Source organism: Epinephelus fuscoguttatus, linkage group LG19 (genome assembly GCF_011397635.1).
Source record: "Epinephelus fuscoguttatus linkage group LG19, E.fuscoguttatus.final_Chr_v1".
Lineage (NCBI taxonomy): Eukaryota > Metazoa > Chordata > Actinopteri > Perciformes > Serranidae > Epinephelus > Epinephelus fuscoguttatus.
In genome coordinates, this window is record NC_064770.1 from 34,429,488 (window position 1) to 34,453,589 (window position 24,102).

General features: G+C 42.4%; 1 protein-coding gene across 2 annotated transcripts; it reads right to left on the bottom strand.

Moving 5' to 3' along the window:
* On the bottom strand, positions 1–23,880 carry smurf1 (SMAD specific E3 ubiquitin protein ligase 1). Of its 2 annotated transcripts, none has more exons than XM_049560690.1 (18): positions 23,612–23,880; positions 13,001–13,039; positions 10,803–10,911; positions 10,381–10,514; positions 10,203–10,268; positions 9,976–10,051; positions 7,942–8,153; positions 7,750–7,834; positions 6,470–6,616; positions 5,906–6,137; positions 4,441–4,544; positions 2,061–2,175; positions 1,765–1,943; positions 1,480–1,617; positions 1,195–1,315; positions 867–1,068; positions 437–512; positions 1–357 (listed from the first exon to the last, which is right to left on the bottom strand). In XM_049560690.1, the coding sequence occupies exons 1-18, from the start codon at positions 23,664–23,666 to the stop codon at positions 258–260; spliced, it is 2,190 nt and encodes a 729-aa protein (XP_049416647.1). In that variant the 5' UTR covers positions 23,667–23,880; the 3' UTR covers positions 1–257. The 2 variants fall into 2 exon arrangements, with proteins under 2 accessions (XP_049416647.1, XP_049416646.1); XM_049560689.1 differs by having other exon boundaries at positions 437–521.
* Positions 23,881–24,102: the final 222 nt, after the last annotated feature.

Sequence of the window (24,102 nt, forward strand, 5' to 3'; positions counted from 1 at the left end):
TTTTGTTTTTTTTTTTGCTTTTGTTTTTTATCTTTTCCTCTCCCACTGTGCTTCCTCCTTTAACCCCCAACAGTTCGGTGGCGAAGAGGTGGCGAGAGACCTTGTGTTCTTGTGATGCTTGGCCGCTCCGTATACTCCGCGTATACTTGATATTCTGTTGATGTCTGTGTATATAGATGTCAAATGTCAAATAGTTTGTGTGCAAGTGCAAGCGCAAGTGTGACTGTGTGTATGTTGGTTTTTTGGTTGTGGATTCATCACTCCACAGCGAAGCCACAGGTCTCCTCCACAGCCGTCAGCAGTTTCTCGTAGAGTTTCTCGTAAGACTCATAGGGAGGGATGTCTATCCGGTTAAAACTGGAGACAGACAGAGATAGTTAGTGACGTCACACCTGACTCCTCTGCAGATATAAAAAGAGAAAAATCGTCTTCTTACCATGTGTGAGCCTTGGGAAGGTTGTCTGTGTTGGCGTCTATCAAATGGATGGTAAAGAGCCTTGGTCCTGCAGAACCTGTAGAACCTTACACACATACATTCTAGTTATCACTGCTCTACTCTGGTACACAGAAACACTCAGCAGTCTTTAAACAGTGAAAGCTCACATCAAATCAAAGTTTACCAAAAGAATTAGCTGATTTTCAGTTATAAGCAAAACAATTAACTGGTTTTCAAAAAAAAAGATACATTTTAACTGCCCTAAACGAAGTCTGTAAGTATCTGTGCACATTTCCGTCCTATATATTCTTGTTTGATAAGTAAAATGTCCTCAAGCCGAACAAATGTTCAAATGAATGCATCAAATGAAAACCATAACTGATGTGAGTACAGTATGTGTGTGTGGTTTCTGAGCCAGTGCATGACCCACCCTGCAGCGCCTTGAAGCCTTGTAATGGGACCCTGGTGGAGCCCGTGACAAACTGCAGGAGGCGTCCTCTCCTCTCTTCACTGAAGGCCTCCACCGCCTGCCAGAACCACCGCACCACGTTGCTTTCACTTGTGCAGTGCTTCAGGCGGGTGTTCGTCTTCCAGTCCGCGAGATCGATCTTACCCAGTCCACCGATGATCAACTGGAGGAGAGGGACGGGTGGGGAGGGAGGGAGAGAATTAGATTAAGAAGCAAAGGCGACATGGCAAATTAAGACTTAAACAAAACCACATAACATGGCAGGCGATGAGCTGGACAGCACATGTACCTCAAGTTCTTTATGGTCGAAAGGTTTGAGGAGGTGCTGGGGGATGAGCTCACTGAATCCCTTCTGTAGAGCCAGAAACTGGGCTTCAATTCCACGCATAAACCTCCAGTTCACATAAAGTCTGAAAAACACAAACACACATCATGTAGAACAAATAAGTAGACTGTAATAAACAGGTGCCTCTTTCTGCTGACAAGACAGTATCATGTTTACGCTCTGTATCAAAGGCACAGTTTGGATAACACCCACATTAAACATGGGACATAACCGTCTCACTGTCCTTACCTTACATATTCCTTCTTGTTCTCCTCAGTGACGGGAATATTGCGGCCATTAGGTTTGAGTTCATGTTGTAAGAACTTCCCAAAGGCGTTGTGCTCCACGCAGAACGTGTGGTCGAGGACTGAGGTGATGTCGTTCTCTCTGCAAAAAGAGATTTAAATTAGGTTAGAAATAGAAAATCTGACCACATCCAAAAGGGGAAAGTTCAGGACAAAAACTAAGAACTAGTTCATGATAAAAACTCTTCTGACAGATAAACTTGACTTGTGTGAAGATGCATTTGCTCACAATATCCAGACGAGACTCTTGTGCAACTCCGGGTCGGTGGTCTCCAGGTCGTTGAGCTGGATTGGTTTGCCTAGCAGCTGTTTGTAGAAAGGAAGCGTGAAGCTCCCATTGATGTAGTGACCGTGAAAAACTGCCAGGCCCATCACACGACCCACGAAGTGGAAATATGACAGGTGGTCCTGAAAGAACGTAACACAGACGAACAGAGAGACAGAGACACAGTGTCAGAGAGAATCCTCTTATTCAGATCTTCCGTGATGAGGTTTAGGTGTGTGCGTGTGTGTATGTATACTCACAGGGTTAATGGAGGAGTCGGGGTTGATCTGTAGTGTGTAGATATTGTCTGTGGAGTACTGGAACAGGCCGTAATAGGGGTTCAACATTTCATGACACAGCAGGTACAGCCACTCCCTGAAGACAAGCACAGCATCGTTAACAAATGTTCAAAACTCAGAGAAATTTGGTAAAATTTACGTACCATTAAATAATGGGAAAACTGAAAGAAAACAATATGATCTTGTGTGTCCACTGAAGTCATCTTGTTTCAAACTAGCAGCTCCAATGAACAGATGTAAAACTTAATCATGTTTAGTTGTTTCATATCCAATCTTTTCTCTCTTCTGTGGAGGCTCTGCAGCAGTTAACCAGCCACAGTGTGCACCAGGTTAAGGTCACTGATGCCTCATTCACTACATAACTTTAACATTAATTTTCTGCTCACCAACAGTTATTGGAGCTCCTCGAAAAAGGCCCCACACCAGAGGCAAATCGGCAATAGTTTGGTGTTTGTTAATCAGTGCTTGAGCGTCAAGTGTGAACTGTTCAAAGATGTAAGCTTAAGCCCTATTTCCACCGAGCAGTTCAGTTCAGTTCAGTACGCTTTTTTTCCGTTTCCACTATGAAAAGTTGTGGATGGTACCAATGAACCGTTCTGTACCGTCCCCATGTTTGGTCCCCCCTCTGTTGGGGTACCTAGCACACAGATCTGGTACTAAAAGGTGGAGCTGTGAACACTGCAGTCTGATTGGTCAGTAGAGGACGGTCACTCTGCTCAGGGCTGAGTTGTGTCTGGTTTTGAGGCTCATGTAACCACTGTTCATACTGTGGAGAGTTTTATTAGTAAACTGTAACTATAAAATGAAAGGATGTTTTGCTGCCTCTCACAGCAGCTGGAGTCTGAGAAAAAATAACTTCATTCACTGGGCCGACTGCCGGCGACTTTTAAGGTGGAACGTTAACTTGTAACATTACTCAATGCATGAGTTGACAATGTGAATCCATCAGCACACCTTATATTTCACTGTGACAACTTTGACCATCATGTTAGTTTTTTTATTAACTGCATATATTCTAATCCTCACTTGGAGAAAAAAAAAGCATCATAGAGCATCGTTCCTGTGGGCTCCAGCAACACTAAACCCCTGAGCTTGCCTGAGAAGGACCAAATGCACAAAGCTGCTATTTTTAAATATCCCATGGAGAGAGACTCTCACTGCAGCCTGATCTGCTTTGTTCTGAAAATGTCGGCGTGCAGTCTCGTTCTGTGGACAATAAACCAGGTGCAGACTGATAAAGGAGGAAATACAGTGAGTGCTGGACGGAGCAGTGAGTGACAACAACCCCGCCCACATTTAAGAGTACTGTTTGCAGTAGAACGCGAGGGTCTACGACCATGTCTGAAGGGTTACTTTGGTTCCAAAGGTACCATACTGAAAGTGTTTGGTGGAAACGGGCCTTTAGAGACTCACCAATGCAACAGACGCTCCCCAGATATATGGCAGGAAACATGTGGACCTGTCGGGAACTCTGGGCGAGCTACACCCAATGAGTGTGCAAGACATGGGTTGAGGACAGACACAAGTGGTGCTGTGGCGCCAGTGTGTGTTAGAAAGGGAGAGAGAGTTACAGAGAAAGGGGAAGGAAGACTATTGCACACAATGTTTCTGTAAGTTTTTAGCCTACTGACTTAGAACGCTGATCTATCACTTTTTAACTTTGATGATTTCTAGTGAACAACCTCCCCCCAGATGTGGTGCAACTCACATCACATGACAAACTCATTGAGGACTCATTTGTCCCGGTGAAGCTGTGTTGTGTTAACAGTACAGCAATCTGACAACTTAGAACTTCAACTTGGAAGTTAAAGTAAAACATTCAAAGTCCACAACACTCCCCAAAGTCCCAAAATAGATGAAGTTGGAATTTGATATATAGTGAAACATGGGAGTATATATATGTTTTCAACTGTATCAAAAATCCTATTTGTTTAGCTGTAAAACTACAGATTTATGACTTTATAATTATACCAACTGAACTTAGCAGGGAGATGAAAGATGAACTCATTGGATGAGACTTCTGAAAAAAGCTATTGCAATGCTTGGACAGGTTTGCTGACAAAAATGGATAGCCTACAACAAACGCAACGCCCGCGTACTGTATTACTGTTCTTATGATTAATGCCTTTGTGTGTTATTCTTGCCATGCCAGATTTTCAGTCTTGTTCCCCTCACTTGCACACTCCCCCATCCCCATGTATTGTATTATTCTGACTTCTTCTTTTATGTAGGCACCCACGTCCTGTCTGTGTTGGTGTTTTTCTTTTTACAAAAATAAAATTGTCTGATTAAGTCTATCAATCAATCAGTGAAGTGCTCAGAGATGTGAACAGCAAATTACCTGGCCACCCCACCGTAGTCTAGGCCCTCCTCTCCCCTGAACTTCACCATCAGACGCTTCTTTAGGTCTTTGGGCCTCATCTTCATTATCTGCCGATATGACTCCTACAAACACACACACACACACACACACAAAAAAAAAACAACAACATTAATGCCTAATAACAGAGACACACACATTATCAGAGACAAGAGAAACAATCAGGCCTTGCTCAGACTGTCAGCCCATATTTGATTTTTGGGATATCCAGATTGTATCCACTGATCTTCGCAAGTCTAAACAGCAGCAAAAAACATATGAAATGCCATTTTTAAGATTCCAATTAATTCTTACAGATTGGTGTCAGTCCAGACGTTCAAGTTAGATCCCAAATTGTCTTTTGTGTCACTTGCAACGCGACACACAACGACGTAAAATCAAAAATGACTTAAGTGCTAAGCAGAATCCACGATGCTACTAGCAGAGTGCCATGCAGGACAACAACAGACGGTGAAATAAATTGACTGCTGGCACTTTGTAGGCACCTCCAAACAATCACACTTGACAGCTTGATTGTTTGGAGGGTAGTCTGAGTGGGCAGAAGTTCGCTGCATAGATCAGCCTCTCACTGGGTGGAACGAGCCACCCGCTGAAGTCCCGCCCTACCACCTCCGGTTGTGTAGCAGTTTTCAACCATTTTCAACACATCCTTTACTAACTTTTGCGGTGTTTGATCTTGCAGGGATGTAGCCATTTTTCTGCCATGGTTCGCGTCCTGTAGCCGATATTTTTGTGGGCGTGTTACACCAAAACCTGTTTCCCCCCAGCAATATTTTTGCAAGCGCACCTTTGCTGTGGCACCGCCAAGAACGATTGTGATTGGTTGAAAGAAATACAAGCAGCCAGGGCGGTTTTTTCTCCAATCTTAAAGTGAGAGTCAGCCCAGCCAGACTTTTTGGCGAGACTATTCGGAGGGCAACAAGATGGACCTCCATTTCTCACGCTCCTGCGATAGAAAGCTGCGTCCTTAGCTTAGCTACATAGTTACTGACACCTACATTGTAACCACAGCAACCCATGTGGATAGGTTGGTGATGTCTGTGCACACTAATTCGATCCGATCAAACTGTCTTAAGGATCGGATTTGAGATTGCTTCCAGTCTGAATGTAGACTTGGTGACCCAAATCACAGCCCTTTAGATCAGTGTTCCTCTGTTGAACAGTTTATTTATAAGCACAATCAGTGCTGCTTTTGTGCTCCTCTCAGGAGAAATAAACGGTTGTTGTGACTGGTGTATGAATCAGGAGGAGTGTGGATGTGTCTGAAAGAATGTAAACTTTCACAGGAGCTTCCCACCCCATCCACACTGCTTCCATAGCTCCACATTTGCACAAATGTCCGATTTATCTGCGTGTTTGAGAGAGATGGCATCATTGTCTGGCTATGTGCCCTTCACAGGAGACAAATGTTGACTGCGGCACCCACCTCAAAGATCTCCTCTCGGGACACCTCGATGCGACAGTGTCCTGCTTGAGGCTGCTGCAAGGACAGCTCGTGTCGGAGCAGCTTCAACTTATGGACCAAGTCTCGCTCGTAGCGTGCCGCCACGTCTCCGTCGACTCCTCCTCCTCCTCCGCCCACTCCTCCATTACCCCCTTCCTCACCCCCCACATCCATCTGGGGGGCTTGTGAGGATTCCTTCGCTTGGGATTGCTGGCTGTAGGTGGGAAGAGACAACATGACAGACGGTCAGATGAAGAGCTGACAGGAAGACAGCAAAAAAAGAGCAGACTGGATTAAACTGCAACTAAATCTACGATAAACCCACATTTCTGTAAATCACACGACTGAGTGTTATTAACAGAGCTGATGACTGTTAGTAGGTCATGTTCAGAACCAGTCTGAGTTCAGCATTACGGCCGTGACAGATTAGATTAACCACAGATTAGTCTTAAAAACCACTTATTCTGCATGTGTCATGGGTGTCTGCCACACAGGTGTGGATTGATTTTGCCATGAGGGATACACAGGAGTACTTCATGCATGTACCTGATAATGGTGTGTAGGCGCGGGTCTGTGAACTGTGTCGTTCGGTTGTTGTGGTCCACAAAGTAGATTCGGCCCGACACGGTGCTTCGGACCTCCCAGCCCACTGGCAACGGCCCAAGCTCCTCACAGCTCACGCTGGCCAGGTCCCTGCACCAGTAACAAGGAACCAGAGTGAGACTTCAGCCAGGAGCAAAACACACTGCACCAATTCACCTTGGTCAGACAACAGCCTTCAACCCAGACCTCTGTCTGTAACAGGTCTGACCCTACATACTGTACGTGCTTAACCCCTCATACTGACTTTGAGCCAGGCGCCAGGACTGAGGGAAATGACCTGAGATTTACTCGTAATCTGTCAGTGTAATTAGTGCAAAACAAAATAAGGAGAACATGGAGCTTTATAGTCAACAGGCGACAACAGCAGCGCTTATCTGGGAACAGCATGTAGTTTAGCTGACAAAAAAGTGGAGGCCTATTTTCTTAAATTTCTTAATACATCTCTGAGTTTAAATGTGAAATATCCCAATCATGACACGTATTAAGGCCCTGACACACCAAGCTGACTCTTGTCCGTCTGTGAGCGCATGTCGCCCTTCTCTTAGCGGTGTGTTCCACAACGTTGGCCCTTGTTGGCTTTTTTCCCGGCGTCAGAGACAGCGGAGCCCGTCCGTGCATGAAATCGCTCTGATAGACAGTTTAGCTCAGTTCACAAGAGGAGAAATGGAAGTTTAAGAAGCAAACAAACGTCTGAAGTCAAGTGGGCATGAGATTGTGACAAACTTTTTAGATTATTTTTTAGCCATTGAGCTCTTTAGCAATAATGTTTCATAGTGTTTTGTGTTATTGTTTGCTGGCACACGGTATGCTAACTGGTTAGCTAGCATCATGACAGTCTTCTGGTTTTCCTTTTGATTGACAATTACAGACTACCTCTGCCTGCTGTTATAGAGTTATTTCCTGTCATGGAGTCACAGATAATTCGATACAGGTCTGTTGTCACAGCGAGACATTTTAACTTACATAGTTTACATAAGTTACATAGCATTACAAGTATGCCGTTTATCTGCTGTGTCATCTACAGTATAACCCATGTGTGGTGATTTCTACTGTTCTCTCTTCCTGTTATAGTCTCCTCTGTGTCCTCTTACTCTGCTGCTGCTGCTGCTGCTGCTGCTGCTGCTGCTGCTGCTGCAGTGACCCAGATTGTCAGTGGGGTTTATTCAAGGTTCATCTCATTTCAGGTTGTGCTTGGACTAGACATGTGTGAAGTGTAATCGTACCGCGGTATCCGAGGGTCGTGCCAAGTGCTGACTCCCGTCTGTGTGTGAAGGAAGTACACCTGGCCCTGCACTGTTGTTCGTTGCTCTGTTTTAAGAAGAAGAAGAAGAAGAAGAGAGGTGTTACATGACTATACGACTACAACTAGAGAGATTTGGAGATGAGTTAAATATCAAGAGGAATGTCTGACTGACCATAGCCCTCTGGCAGGTCAGGCGGTTGGTGCCCGTGAGGTCTGTTCTGAGGGGTGTGGCCGTGGCCTCTCGAGTCCTGCCCTCTGATTCGCTGCGTCTGTAGGCGGCCCTCCTGACTGGGCGAGTCGAGTCGACAGTTCCCGCCCCCCGCCGCGCCAGTTGGGTCGGAGTAGGGAAGTGGCTCTTCACTGAAGCATCCCTCAAACACAGGTCTTCACACAAACACATACCAGTGAAGTCACATCTACTGTTTCTCTGAAGCACATGATTAGTCAAGTGATCTCAGAGGAACGCAGATTGGGGAGAGAATTAAAGGAATGATTACTGTGACTAAAGTTGTCTTGCAAAAAAACAATCAACAAAAGTAGGTCTCAGTTCAACTTTGGATCCCAACATGACACAGAAGAGCCTTGAAACTGGCATACGACTGAATTTAATCAGTTCACAGAATGTTGACATTTAAATGACACAGATGGATAAAACCCAAACCTAAATAAATAATTCGAGTGCTTGCATAAAGAACATGAGGGGTCCCTGATGGTTTTAGGAGAATGAAAACGATGTGATTATGTGCTAAGGTCTTTGCAGTCACCTGATCTCAACCCATTTGAACACCATTTGTAACACTGGATGGTACTTGGATTTTAAATAAACTGGGTTCATTACTTATTTATTAATTGGAAGAAATGTTAGAAAGGGGTAGAGACATATAAATTTAACTTCTACCTACTCCTTTTCAGACACTGTTATCTTTGTCTTGTTTGTTTCTTATTATGTTTTTTTTTTCCCGTTCAAAATAGCATTCAATCCCTCGTGAACAACATTAACAAAAGTATTTACAATTTTACTGCATTTAATTGTTTTATATAATATTATTATAATATTCTGGTTTTGCCCTCATTCCAAAAACCTCAAAAGCACTACTGAGATGTTTACATGGCTAATGAAAATTAATATTCCACTGATATTCCCATTTACATGCAGGGGTGCATATTCTGATTAACGTGCCCTAACATGTTCCTTTGCATCAAAACTGGAGATCTGCAGAGTTTTCTAACTGGTGGCGGACATGTTGGACTGTGCAAACACAGCCTCCCTCTCTCATTCCTACATCGCCTTAAAAAGGTCGGCGTTGCGATGTTTTCTATATCTAAAAACCTGTTAATCTCCAAGTCTTTCATCATGTGTAAAAGTGCGTGTGTTTCTTCGTCCAACCAGAAATGACGGCCTTTTCTTTTGGGCATGCGTCTCTACACCAGTCTTGCAAACTGTTGGGCGATTGGTTTGTGTACAGCGTCTCCATGACAACACACAGAACTGACAATAAAGAGACAAGAGGCTGTGTGTCGCAGGCTGCAGTAAATACCCCAGTCGAGACGTGTATATATACCCAGAACGGGCTAGATACATACCCAAATTATGCTATTAAAACCCAAATAATGTTGGCATACCCCACTTGTCTTCTGTCTTCTTCTTCATTCTGAATAATAGGGGAATATTACTGTGCATGTAAGCATACTCGCTGTGACATCATTAAGACCAGCACTGACCATGACAAACCAAATGAACGTGGCTTTCCGTAATGTCTCTCTAAATCTTACAACTGAAAAAGTGATATAAAATAATCTATGAAATATATTTTTACACTTAACAACATACTACATGTAATTGTTTCTTCAAGTTTTATTATTAATTCGAGTTTTGTTTCAGAAGGGGAACCTTTTTTGTGGCCGACTGTCTTTGCAAGGCCTGGGATAGATGGCAGAGTTTCCAGACTGAGCAACTAAATTACATATACTTTTAATTATTACTGTTATATGGCTAAAGGGAGATAACTGGCTGCTCTTTATAATCAAATGTAGATTAAAAATAGCATGTCGGGTACTCTTGCAAAACAAGGAAAAAACAGTTTAAATAGGAAAGCAATCCAGGCACTCTAAAATATAAGAAGAAATATACCAATGAGGAAAAACCCATTTGGCATGGAGGCATGTTATTGTACGCTGCAGTGTAAAAACGTGTTGACACACTCACCCATCATTTTCCAACAGTCCTCTGCAGTCCACCACGGGGCCTCCGCTGCCAATGCGGTCTCGCGTCTGTAAGCTCACTGGAAACAAGCAGGCGGTAAAGGTCAGAGAGACGACAGCGGGACAGAGCGGGAGGGCAGAATATGCACATAAGCAAACAACAGTGACACGGGGACAGAGGCGATGGGGGTCATTTGTAATGATAATGTATCTGTGTGTGTTGAGCCTTACCTACTATCTGCCCCCGCACTGCGTCGCTGTCCGACGGGTTCAGCTTACATAGATCCAGTCGCTGGTCTGGAAGAAGAGGAGAAAGGAAATGTAAAACAAATCTGGTTTAATCAACATCTGTTATTTGCATGTACGTGTATTAAAAATCAGAGGGCAAGAAAAAGAGAGACAGACTTACATCCTGTGTCTTTTAGCCTGCTGATGGCATTGGAAAGCAGTCGTATGCAGCCCAGGAAGCCCGCCCCCTGTCGTTTATGGATCTTCTTGTGGTTCCATATACTGATGGTGATGGAGTCTGTCTTTCCAATGTAGCTGAATAACAGATGTAAGATTGTCACGTGTCTAACCAATGTTTTTCAACACAGTCTGGTATCAGTGTGAGCAATCTGAGCTTCTTAAGAAAAGTTTTGTCACTCCGGCATTAGGTGGAGATATGAAACTTACAGGAAGTAGCATATTAGCTCACATATAATAAAATCAAACCATTTTTTTGGAACATGACTGAAGATAAAGGACCAAACTGAATCAATATACTGTTCCATTTTATTAAAAGCAAACCAATGAGAAAACATATAATAGTGTGTGGTGCAGGTGACTCACAGGTCATAGTGCTGATTCCATTTGGGGTCCAGTGTGCTCTTGACTGTGTCTGTTGAGTGGCATTGACCTGATCCGTCCACCACAACCTTGGCAAATGGATCTGGCAGGCCTGCAGCACACAGCTCAAATTGAACGTTTGCATCCTCCATATTGAATCACAAAGACGATCATATCTGAGTATTAGTAATATCTCAACTGGCTTAAGCACTGCAAGATAACATATCTCCACAACAGTGCTCAGCTTTCTACTGCTGCAGGCATTTAGCAGATTTTCCTTCTCATCTGTGCGTTTACTGAGACTGAACTGCAATTTGAAAAGCTCAAAGCCAATAACAGCTATAATATCTGGGTGCTGGTGGTGCATAATGTAATCACGGCATGGTAAAACTGGTGGAAATGAGTGTGAGGACAAGGTGGAGATGTAAATCATCATGAAAGAAAAAAAGGAGTTGAGGGACACTGATGCCAGTTTGTTTAGTGTTTTTTTTTTCTGGCCAATATTATTATTGAACTTTCTGAAATATGAAGGAGTACAAAACAGGCCAACAGACAATACAGTATCAAAGGGGAAAACTATGTTACACACTAAAGAAACAGAGGGGAGATCATATTGCTAGCCAAAGCACTTTTTACACAGAGATCGCACCATAGGGCTCCAAAGTCCCTTCTTTATGCCTCCTTAGCATTTTTAAACAGAGCCAAACAAAGGCAGCCGCTCCAGTGTGGGATTTTGGACAGCGTTGTAGAACGAAAAAGTGGTGTGAGGGGTGTGACATGTAACTAACAGCACTGGCCTCTAGTGTGATGCATAACGTAAGCACTGGCGGTGCTTTTTGAACAATAACAATGCCATAACAAGGCAATAACAATCATTTACCGTCCCTATTATATCTTCGTTGATCTCCTCCCGGACCTCACAGTTTCCTCAAATTTCATCTGTGTTAATTTTCTTTACATTAGCTGCTAACTGCTATCAGCTGCTTTTTAAATCTCCCGATGAGGAGTCGCACACATAAAATGTCATCAAAAAGTCACACCCCTTTCGTCCATAGTTCCATCCCGTGTACTGTCCCTTTTACACGGATGTCAATTTGGTGCTGTTACTACATCCGCTGCCAGCTTTAAAATAGGACAACTTTGCCTGGCATGAAATTCCTGCCTTGAAAAAGGCAGTGTAAAAGGTGCTAAAGACAGCGTGTTTTGCACTTATACAGGACACGCATCAGAACCACTAAGGCTGTGTCAGAAATTCATGCTAATATGCTATGAAGTAGGCTAAAACAGCATGTGAGATTTTTTTAGTGTGAAATCAACAGTATGTGACTTGCATACTATTTCAACAGAAATATTACAGTATGCAAACACTGGACATTATCCCACAATGCAATGTGGTAGTGACGACTACATTGGAGTAACGTTGACTGTAACGGCAGTAAGTAAAAGAGGCGTCTAGAGGTGAATAACTTCCGTCACGAGACATTTTATGTGCTTGGTTATGGGTGCAACATGGTTTGGGCTTTTTGTTAGCTGAGCTAGCAGCGTGGCCACATGGTTGGTCCATCACTCCACCAATTTGACCCAGACTGCAGTATCTTAAAACACTATTTGGATGGCGTACAATAAAGTTTGCACATACGTTAAGATTATACCTGCAAAACATCAGCTTGTTAGCATAGTGATGTTAGCACAGCTAATTTAAGCATTACGTGGTGACGAAGATGCCTGTGACGTACCGCCACACAACAGGATTCCCTGCGGTTTGCATTTTGTAACAGCTGAAGTAATGTTACTCCTACAGCTGTGATGAAAAAAAAAACAAAAACTACACAGGTTCATCATGTTTGCAGGTGCCAGGAGAGCTGAGGTTGGCCCTGGTTACTATGGTTACGCGTTACCAACCGGCAACAAAGCTCTTAGGAAATGGTGTTGGCAATTACAGCTCAGTGTGTCCGAAAAGATATAACGTACACACAAGTATGTTGAATGTTATTACGTCTATTGGGAGTGTAGTATGCATGGTATGTGATTTCAGACGCAGCGTTTGACAAAAGCTCATACACAGAACAGTACAAACAAATACAAAGTTAAACCAACCAGTCTACAGTGCTGCTTTTGATGGCACACACAGACCCTTATTGAAACACATTATCTCATCATGATTCGTGCACATGAAAACGAGCATATTAAAAGATACTTACGAAAGAAGTCTTTCTTTGCGAGGTTCTTGGCACATAATACTGCAAAAGATAAAAACATTATGAACAAAATGCCAAACACACAAATATGTAAATGATGCCTCGCTGTGTAGGCTGCTATAAATGTATGCTGGTGCATATAAAAAACTGTGTGGAGGAAGAATGCTGGTTGGGATAATATATGAATGCCAGAGGATGGTAATGTGCAGGAAAACTTATGTGACGTGCAGACAAGAATGAGCAGTAAAGTATAGGCTGGTGTCAGGATCACTGCATACACGCTAACTCACACACACATCCATCCACAGGCCGCCCACAGTGAGAGTGGCAGGATGCCTTTACTGCCACATCATCTTTGTGGATCCAGAGAGCAAAGCTCATACTGACCAAGAGTTTGTACGTGTGTGCATAGTATTTAGTTTATTGTGTATGTTTATGGGTGTGTGTTTGAGATTCTTTGTTATTTGTTTGTCAGGCAGCCTGTGTGGTGTGAAAGCTGGCATGTGTCACTCTAGGTCAGCTCAGTGAGCTCTGCTGTAAACCTAAAAACAGATGAACCACAATAAACTAATTCTTAGAAACACAATCATGTCCCGTCAGTCAAAACACAGGTCTTGATTATAGGACAGAGTGGGCATCAGACAAAAACAAGCTGCTGGTTTGTATTCAAGGCTGATGTAATGCCTTCTAAAAAGGACTGCAACGTAAGGTGCAACTGACATGAAAGCTATAATAATATTTAAACTGGATGTCAAGCTGTAAATATCAGCATTTGAGGCTGTTGTTGGGAAGCGTATGTGGTCGAAGAATGCACATAAACATGCACAGAATTAGCTCTAGGTGTAAGTGAGGAACAAAAATACTTCCTAAGCACGAGATTTCTTGGTCAGCATCTTTAAACCTCTCTGCCACCAGGTCACACTGATAAAGATCAAGTTAAACCAATTTGTCTGAAGGAGATGGTTTGTACCTTAAACCGTTGGTTTTCAGGGTATGTTTTGCCTAACAGGATACTGGAGGATGGAAATGACTACACAAACGTTAGTTTTCATGTTTATAAAGGCAACAAAGAGCTGGTAGTACGTCTAGCTGTTGTTGCCAATGGCTACCTTCAGTGGATAAAACTTAAGTCTGTAAAAAGTCACAGCATGATTGATGATCAGGCTCTGTCTTATACCTGGTATTAACGTGTGTCTTGGTTGCTCAGATCACAAACTGAGACCACCAAGATGCATCTGATGATCACTCAAACCACTTGCAACAACTGCATTTCTTTGTTAGAGCTAACACTAATACATCCCCGACAAGGACTATGTCATTAGTGACTGTCTATTGTTTTGTCCTCTGGAGGGAGACAGCCCAAATTCTGCTGATAATGATATCTCCAAGTGCGTCGACACAACCGCTAACCTGACTAGCAAGCATGCTAGCAAGCAGCTGGCTAGAGTTTGAACGTAGTAACGATAGATGTGACAATAATAAAATCTAATCAATGGTCAGCTGGAGATGCAAGATAGATGCAGGTGTGAACAGCAATGTGTCTCGACTGTCCACTGGTGTTCAGATCACCAAAACGCATGTTAATGACAGGTATAAACAGGCTGTTAGTGTCAGTAAGGTGACTTTACAAACAAACCCTTTGGTGGTTTCACAGAATTTAGTTTTAGTTCAGCAATGTAAACCCCTCGTTAATGTCTTGTCATTGATGATGAGCTGATTATTCAAATAACATAGTGAATCAAAGGACGCAAGATACTCATCACCAACACCTGTATTACTCTTATGAACAGATGTTAAATTACCGTTTGGATTCCTCCCTTAGAGCAGGGAACTAAGGTCCCGTTTATACAACAACGATTTCAACTGAAAATGGTAAACTTTAGTTGCATTTTGGCCGATCGTTTACATGACAGCGGCGTTTTGGGTCCCTGAAAATGCAACGTATTGAAAACGGCTTCCAGAGTGCAATTTTTTGGAAACGGCACCGTCCCCGTTGTGATGTAAACTTGCAATATGCAGTTCCTCTGAAAACTGAGACTTTTTGCACATGCGCATTACGCTTCCAGTCACTAGGCATGCGCAAGAAAGTCGACCATCACAACAACAATGGCGGACTCTCGAGCTCTGCTTGTGCTGCTCACCCTGTTGAATTTATTAATGCTTCCCCATCAGAGTGTAGATTTACTGTAGCAACTCCACCTCGTCGTCCGTCCAGACAAACGTTTGTGCAGTTGCCAAATTGTTTGTTTATACATCACCGCTCTGTAGAGGGAAGCGTAAGCGTCACACCGCCAACTACTGGCCTGGCATGTATACTGCAGCTTTTTGGTCATTCTTGTGGATCCGTGTGCACGGCGATTGTTATCAAAACATTGTCGTCTAAACGCGGAACTTTTTTCAAAACGAAAATGAGAAACAATTCTGTTGTCAGTGGATCGTTTTTGTGTGAACATGGCCCAACACTAGCTGCCGTTACATGGACAATATTTCTTCTACAAGCTGAAATCATTATGTTTAGTGATTCTAACTTAACTGTTGGGTAGCATCTAATTTTTCGCAAATATAACAGAAGAAGTTTTCCAACTTTATCGAGAAAATTGAATTCATTTGATACATAAAGTGTAGAAGAACTGGCAGTTGAACTGGTAGTGGGAGACGACTGTTATGTCCAGCGACTCCCACAATGTTAGATGAAGCTACTGTTTAAAAATCAGAGCAGTCACATAAGGACGTAGCACCACCTGAGCGCTAAATATTTCTTTAAATTTATGAATGATTGTCAAAATCAGCAGAGGAAGGTGTGTAGAAAGAGCTGTCGCAGCATGTCGTGTGGCGCAAGCACACCCTACGTCATCTAATGTCCCCCCACATAGAGCAAACGTGCAGAAAGAAGATATTTACAGGGTTATTAGGTGCTAGATTATCAAAGCAGATTTAAAAATTCCTTCCGATCAAGCCAGTCTCTTCCAACTGAGGTGGTTACATGAGGCAATTTCATTCAGATTGGGCCATTATTCTGATTATAAGTGGAATATTGGCGTCCATGTCAACGCACCTACTGACTGGCAGGTAATTAAGATAAATTGTCATCTTTGGTGTCAAGAGACCAGTGGAAGAATGCTACAGAAGAAACACCTCTGGCCCCATTTCTCTGCTGTTCTTTCAAGAAATAACTGGGAGCCCATCTGACCAGTGAGGTGGAATGTGTGACTATATCATGTCAATCATCTTTATCTAGTTAGACGGGGGGAGAGGCAGGCTGCCTTAGAGAGGGAGGGAGGAGTGTCATCCCCTACATAGGCTGAATTTCTTAAGGCTCAGAGCTTTAAATTTGGTTTTGTGCATTACAATAAGAGCTGAAACAACTAGGTGACTCATCTGTTGCTTTATTTTGAAAATCACTGAGTCATTTGGTTAGTTTTTAATCCAAAATGCCAAATATTTGCTGTTTCCAGTGTTTCCTATGTGAGGATGAGCTGTTTTTCTCTGTTTACTTTTAAATCACTCTAATTTCATATCTTTGGTTATAGATGCGATCTCTAGCTTGCTGGGTAGAGTCCTTTGCAGAATCCCGAGGTCGATTCTGACCTGCAGCACTTTGCTGCATGTCATCCTCCCCTGTCTCCCCCATCTTTCCTAGCCAATCTTCAGCTGTACTATCAATAAAGGTGAAAATTGATAAATGAATAGATAAATATGATTTGTTTTAGTATCCATTACCTGTTGATCAAATAAAGCAAGCTATATGGATGCCACTTTATACTCCAGAAAAGTGGGCTTTATCGGCAGCGTTTAAGTATTGAAGATTCGTAGTACTGTCTCAGCTCAGGGAAACAAAGGCATCTCATTCAAACTGCTCCTCAATGATTTGCTGCACCACCTGACACTGTTATCATGGCTTTGAGGTCCACTTAAAATCTGCCATGATCTGGTTTGGCCCAGACAGCGATTTAGGAAGTTAGTCAGCCAGCCAGTGGTTTAGGATGTGGTGACTGTGTGGTGGCGTAGATGTGTCTGGCGAAGTGTGGTTTATTTCCTGTGATTAACCCATGGAGAATGGCTGCAGGATATCCTTCCCTCTTCCTCATCGACCCCTTCCATTCCTCCTCCTCCTGACTCAGACATTCCACACAGAGGCCTCATCTCTTCGACACAGACACAATGCGAGAAACACAGCTGGAGTGGGAGAGAATCAAGTTTCTAATTTGCCCCTGCTTCCTCTTTCAGACAGGACTTTCTCCGTCACTGTCACTGCTCCGCTATCCACCCCTCTCGTCCTCCAATCTCTCGTCAGGGACAACAAGGGAGGGACACCCCTAATTTCACCCCGTCTTTCTTTTTCCGCCTCTTGACCAGCTCTTCTGTGGCACTGAATGTGTGACAGGCTCTTTCTCAGCGTCTCAGGAAATTCCTCACTCTGCCAAGGTCACGGCTGGTAAAGACACACACAGCTACAGCTCAGCTGGTTCTCAATTTCCCCACTGCCGCTTTCTTTTTTTGGCATTTATGTCCTTTTTCTTTTTTCATAAAAACCTGAGAGCTGGAGCGAGCCAGCAGGGGAAGCATTCTATTCATCCAATCTTGAGGGAACAAGCAGAAACACTTGAAGGGAGATGATGAAAAGAGGAGCTACCTCTGTACATCTGCAGCAACTCCACTAGGAATTTATAGCCACAACATGTTTTAGCACTATCAACATCTCCCACAAACAATTTTGCAATCTAGCTCTGCTCTTGCAGCTTAAAGGGACAGTTCACCCCAATAAGAAATACATATTTTTTCTCTTACCTGTAGTGCTATTTATCAGTCTAGACTGTTTTGGTGTGAGCTGCCTGCTCTCCAATATAATGTTAGCTAGATGGCACTTAAAAAAATTATCCATGTACTCATGGACGAGAGGCTCGTGCTTGTGACAGCGCAAGATGCAAACATTAATGGCATCCTTCTCAGCTTGGCTATAACTTAGCTAGTTCAGTGGTTTTAGGTGAGCTAGTAGTCGAAGCATGCGTCCGTCTTTGCAGTCATACAGTCGTCAGGTGTCGGTCAGTGGAAAGAAAACAGTTTCTGACCTGCATGAAACTGCTCAAAAAAGACTGAAAAACAGCACTACAGTAAGAGTAAAGTCTCTTTAAGGGGATACTTAGCTGATTTATTTAACCAGTTCTGTGTCATAATAATGTGGGTGGCATGTGCAAATGAACTGTGGTAAACTTCCCTCTATCTTACCAGCACTTGCTCATCATTCAGTTCAAATCCCACCATTTTTTTGCTGGCTCTAGGGCTGTTGCTCAACTACAGATTGCACTTCCGCATTTTCATATGCCTGTCACCATGTACAAAAAGATTATATGAGCAGACAGAGTGTCTCTGAATATAATCTCAAAATAAACCAAGAGTCTGTTGGTGTATTTCCTTTTTCTCACCTCAAATGTCTTGAGAAACATGCTTTAGTGCACTGTTGAGCTGTAGTTGTACTTGTAGGTTTTCTACCTCAGCCCTTTCTCTCTGATTTCTCCGGTCATATAGCACCAATACCAAAAGTCTTTCTGCTGCATCGACAACCCAGTTTTATAAAAAGACCAGTGAAATGCCTCTTTAAGCAGAGAGCACCTGCTATTTTTCAGGTAATGACAGGACCCATAAAACTGTAGAAGCTTAGGAGCTCGTTAAAGCTTCTTAAATCACAGATAATGGTGGAGTTCATTTGAGAAGATGCCATGGTGCGGTCAACTATCTGTTCTCTAAAATCAATAAAAAAAAAGACAAAAAGAAAAAAAAAAAGAATACTAAGATCTCACTAGGCGGTGTTACTTCAGAGTGACCCATGAGATTACAGCGACGTCACTTCCTGTGTAGCCTTCTCGTCTCAGCTCCGAAAACAAAAGCAGCTGCCAGAGGGCACGTGAGTAAATATCTCACCTACTTAATAACATGCCCTGCTCCGGCATCCAAACACACATGCAGGATGACGAATGGGCCTCTGTGCGTACTGCCACACAAGTACAGAAAGTAGGTTTCATAATCACAAGCCACTCACGAACCAGTCGTCAAATAACCAGTATTAAAAACAATCAAACAATATTATCGATGTGCTTGTTTGAGCGACGGTCTCTCCGCTCTCAATTTCTACATTTACTCAGTGTGCTTTTGAGAGCGTATAAGTGTTTGTGCACAAGCTGCCGGCTCAGTAAGCGAGAGGATTAGAAGTGCTTATGCTGCTTCCTAAGTAAGCATGATTCCCCCCTTTCCCTTTTCACCCTCTCCCTCTTTACTCCTGAGCTGCTCAATCCGACTACCTGGCAACAAAACCTGAGCAGCACGTGTTGCCTCCATGACCAAATTAACATTATCCTGCTGAATCACTGATTCTTTCATTCATTAGACAGCATTTTTTTCCACAATAAAGCTCATTCATTCCCAAACAAAAACACCCTTTTTTCAACTATTTGACCCATTTTTTTCCTGTGTTTTGTATTCAAGCCTTGCCGGCAGTGGGGGAACGAAGATTCTTTTAAAACCACAATCTGAACTGGGTCGGGTGTTGTTTGAAATTGTCGATGCTGTGCAAGCACCAAGTTGTTCTTATGTACGTCTAATATGAATGTAAAGTAATGCGTAAAAAGTGCAAAACTATCAAATTATAAACAGACCAGGGATGTCCTAAATGTCATGTTTTACTTTTAAAGCTTCCACTGAGGTTTTCAAATGAAGCTCTGAATGTCTGTTGTCATGTTTTATGGCATTATCACACTAAAAATTAATTAAACATCCTCAATTTGAATAAATGGATTCCTCGGATTAAATGATTTAGTCTATTTATTGTAACAGAGCTAAAGCCAAAATAGATTTTTTGCTGTTGTGGTTATATAAATGTAATTTATGTTGCTGCTAGACCACCACATTAATATAGGTGCGACTCCCTTTCTGTGCAGCAAGCGGGAGAGCAAACCATTTTATATCTGCAGTGAAAATGTTGTTCTTTTAAAGGTTACATGCCAACAAATGTGGACTGAAGCAGAATATTTGGTTAGATAAAAACTTTGAAGGTGATTGCATCTATCTTTTATCGATAAATTTTGACTTTTGGCCTTAATAACGCTGTGGAGTTGTAGGAAATGGTTCACACACGAGGAGTAGGCAACAATCCCACACAGCCATCACTGGAATCCAACTCTACAAATATAGCATAATATTAATAATTTTAGTGTGGCCTTATCTTGGGCTGCAACTGCCCAGAAATACCAGATTTAAACAGAATGAAACGACATGCAAAAATTGATTTAAGATTCAAATGCCAACGTTACAAAGCTTCGAACTGTTTGTTACAGCCAGAAAATAAACAATATTTTGATCAAACATTAGATGCTCACTTAAAATACTTGTTCAAATGTTTGATACTCAATTTTCAAAAGCATTCAAGCTTCTTAAATGTAAAAAAAATTCTGGTTTCTTTACCACTCCATGACAGAAAACTTAATATCTTTAGGTTGTGAGGACATCATCCTGGGCTTTGGGAAACAAAATCAAAAAGTTGAATACTTCCCTTCACATCTCACTATAAGACAAAACCTATAGATAATGTGGCACACTCCTTATAGAGCACTCTTCCTTCAGCTAACTTCAGCTTGCCCACAAAGTCACCTCTTGGCTAGCTAAGACACGACCATATATGAAATCTGAACCAGAGTCAAACTCGCCTGGTCTTTGTCTGCGTCCCCGCCACAGACACACAGGCCTTTTTTTCTGATGTAGGCCAAACAACCCCTCTCTCTGACAGACTAAACACAGTGCTGGCCAGCCGGGCGGCATTGTACTCCCATTGGCTCATCACACATTCCTCACCCAATTAGAATTCCACTCATACCTGTGGGGGCGGGGCACAGTCAGGGGCAATAACCTCTGTTTGCATCCGTTCTGAAATAATGAGTGACTGGTTCACACACATACAAACACACACCCTCCACAGTCTGAAACATCCACACACTTTCACTGCTGTCTTTTATCATCTGAAACACAACTGTCTGATGACGTTCTGCTTGCTTGATTGATCAATACATATTGATACTGAATATTTGAAACGGTTTCAATACTCATTTTCGGCACTATTGATACTCAGATACCAGCTGCACTTCCTGGCTCTGTCTTATTGTTAATGTTTACTACATTAATAATGATTCTGCTATTAATCAAGAGAAGAAAAGTTGTCATGTTATATTTATCGTTTAATTTAAAAAAGTGTATTTTATGCCACCAATGTCAAGTTTTCCCTCGTGGTATCAAGAATAGTAACAAATATTAGGCTAATATTTTTAGAGGTATAGGTAAATTTAGAAATTCAAGTATCGTGACAACACTGATACTGATGAATGATTTTAGTGTATTTCTTACAACTAGAGCTGAAATTAAGATTATTCTAATCAGCAATTTATGTATTAACTGTTTTCTTGTTTAATCGATTAATTGATTGGTCTTACACCTGACTGATACTGAGTGAATTTTTGGGTTGTACACTTAAAAAATGCACATAATAAACCAAAATTGTGAGTTGCTTTATGGTAAATTTTTAGTACATTGTTTGAGTTATGGAAAAGAGGTAGGATATCACAAGTATTTAATCTTCCTACTCCTTTTGGGATATATAAATATTTAATAATGTTTATGAGAATTTGTAAATCAAGAGTTTGCTTTAGGATTACTGTTCACTTTCTTTTTTATTTTTTGTTTTATTTATGTTTTAACACGTTCAAAATAAAGAAATCGAGTTAAAGTCTATAAACTGTCAGCAGATAGTGAATCACACGTTCCCAGAGTCCATGTCTTCAAGCATGTTGTACTGTTTTGTCTGACCGACAGTCCAATATCTGCAATGATTAATCAACTAATTGATCACAGAAAAACTAATCGCAAACTATTTTTAAATTGATTTAACATATCAGTAATTTTTCAAGCAATGATGTCAAACATTTACCACTTCCAGCCTCTCAGGTGTAGGAATTTGATGCTTTTCTTCGGCATTTATAATAATAAATTAAGAATATTTGGCTTTTTTTGACTACTGGTTAGACAAAAGATGCATTGTGAAGATGTTACTTTGGGCTCTGGAAACTGACACGTTGATAGACGACTTAGAAATCCAGACAATGCTCACATTTGAGAAGCTGTAGCCAGTGAAATTTTGGCAGTTGCTTTAATTGTAACTGTTCCTCTGCAACTGTTACTCTTTTTAATTTTTTTCTTCTGACATTTGCATAGTTTGTTCTAATTTAGTTTGTTTAACTTACTTCCCTTATTGTGTGCTAAGCTGTAGTTTTGGAGGGGGTTTTCACCCTAGAGGGCTTGCACTGGACCAAGAACTGTTGCTGCTGCGTATGTGGGTAGCCAACTGAGATATGACACTGGCCAGTACAGATAAACTTAACTTGAGCTGAAATGAGCAAACAGAGTGATAAGTGAAGAAGTGTGTCAGATATGCGAGTCTACCATTTGTCAAAAGTGAAGCCTGCTCTGCTCTCTTGAAATTCAGAAATAGAGGGACAGGGCAGGAAAAGAGACAGCATGTGGCACTTCATCAGCATTTACAAAAGCACTTACACTCAAAAACATCCATCACAATCATGCGCTACTTGATGAACCCTCCTGAACCGGTGCACACAAACCACCAGAAGAAATATTTAGTCTACCGGTCGAGCACATTTTGCTGTGTGTTTGCTCAACTTTGAAGCAGAGGGACAAGGCGTCTGCCCAGCGGCACAGAGTGGTCATTTCCATTTGAATAGAGGCCCCTGGGTGCCCAGTGGGGTTACATTAGCTACAGTAAAAACCATTGTTCCAGCTGTGTCCGTGTGTGTGAGAGAAAGAATGGGGCAGGGACTCCTGTGTGCCCTACAGAGGAGAGCATGACCCCAAAACGAACAAAATATCTGTGTCGAGTACAGGATGCTCAAAAAGAGCAAACGTGTCAGGGTAAGGATAAGTTCAACGAGTCAGACGTTTGCCTTGCTACAGCTGACACAGCAGCGAAATGCCAATCAATACTCATGGGTAATCTGGGCAAGCATGTCAAATGTACAAAGACATTGATTTTCAGAGAAGCTGTAGTCCCATATTAGCTCTCAGAGCCCGTCGCATTCAGGTCAAGCGATGTGTTCGGCTGGTCAACCCCAAAAAACTGGGTGTAGCTAGCAAGCGTTAGCGGTCAACGGTAACTACAGTGTTATTATAAGCTAATGCTAACTAGCTAGGAAACAAGTGTTAGCAATCGATAAAGTTTCTAAACGTGGCTTTTAAGAGTCTGTGTTTCTGTTGACGTGCAAGCAGCTGACTAGTCGGCTGTCTCAGCTGTGAAACCCACATGATAGTGAACAGCTTCTTGACTGTCCTCTCGGTAATTTGGTTAGCATCTCGGCTAACAAGCTAGCACTTGTGCTGCTGTGTTTGCCACACAAAAACCGGATGTTTGGGCTAACAGCGGAGCCGAGAGCCCCGAAGACACTCCGTGGTGTCTGGTTAGGTTTGCCGACATCAACACTTTACAACAGAGGGCTGTAGGTGACACATTTTAGCTCCAGTTAAAACATGCACCGTAAGCTGTTTCTCTCGGTGTCGTTTTTTTACCTGTCAGTCGGATTTTGATGCTGGACCCGTTCCTCCGAGTCCCAGGATTCGACATCACTCCGGGAAAAACGATCACACAAACTTCCCGTTGGAGTCTCCCAAAAACACCGTTTCGCCACTTAACGGGAACCCGAATAACTTCAGTTTAAAAACATGCGGTTTGTTTGTGTTTTCTTCACCGGTAAAAATGTATTATTTCATCGCAAAGTCCTGTGATCTTTCGAAATCCAACAACACGGGAGAGCATTTTCGGGCAGGCTCAAAGCACGTAATGACGTCATCTCCTTAACGGTATAACGTTACGGGCGCGCGTCCGGGAAGCGTGGGCGTGCCCGTGAGGATATTCCTGGAAACTCCAGACCTTTGGTTTTGCTTTTTATTTTAGGTGCTGCCTTCACGATTAAGTACGAAAAGTCCCCTAATTATTTTATGGGTTTAAAAAAAAAACAACTTTATTTAACCCAGAAGTCCCACTGAGATTGAAAATCTCT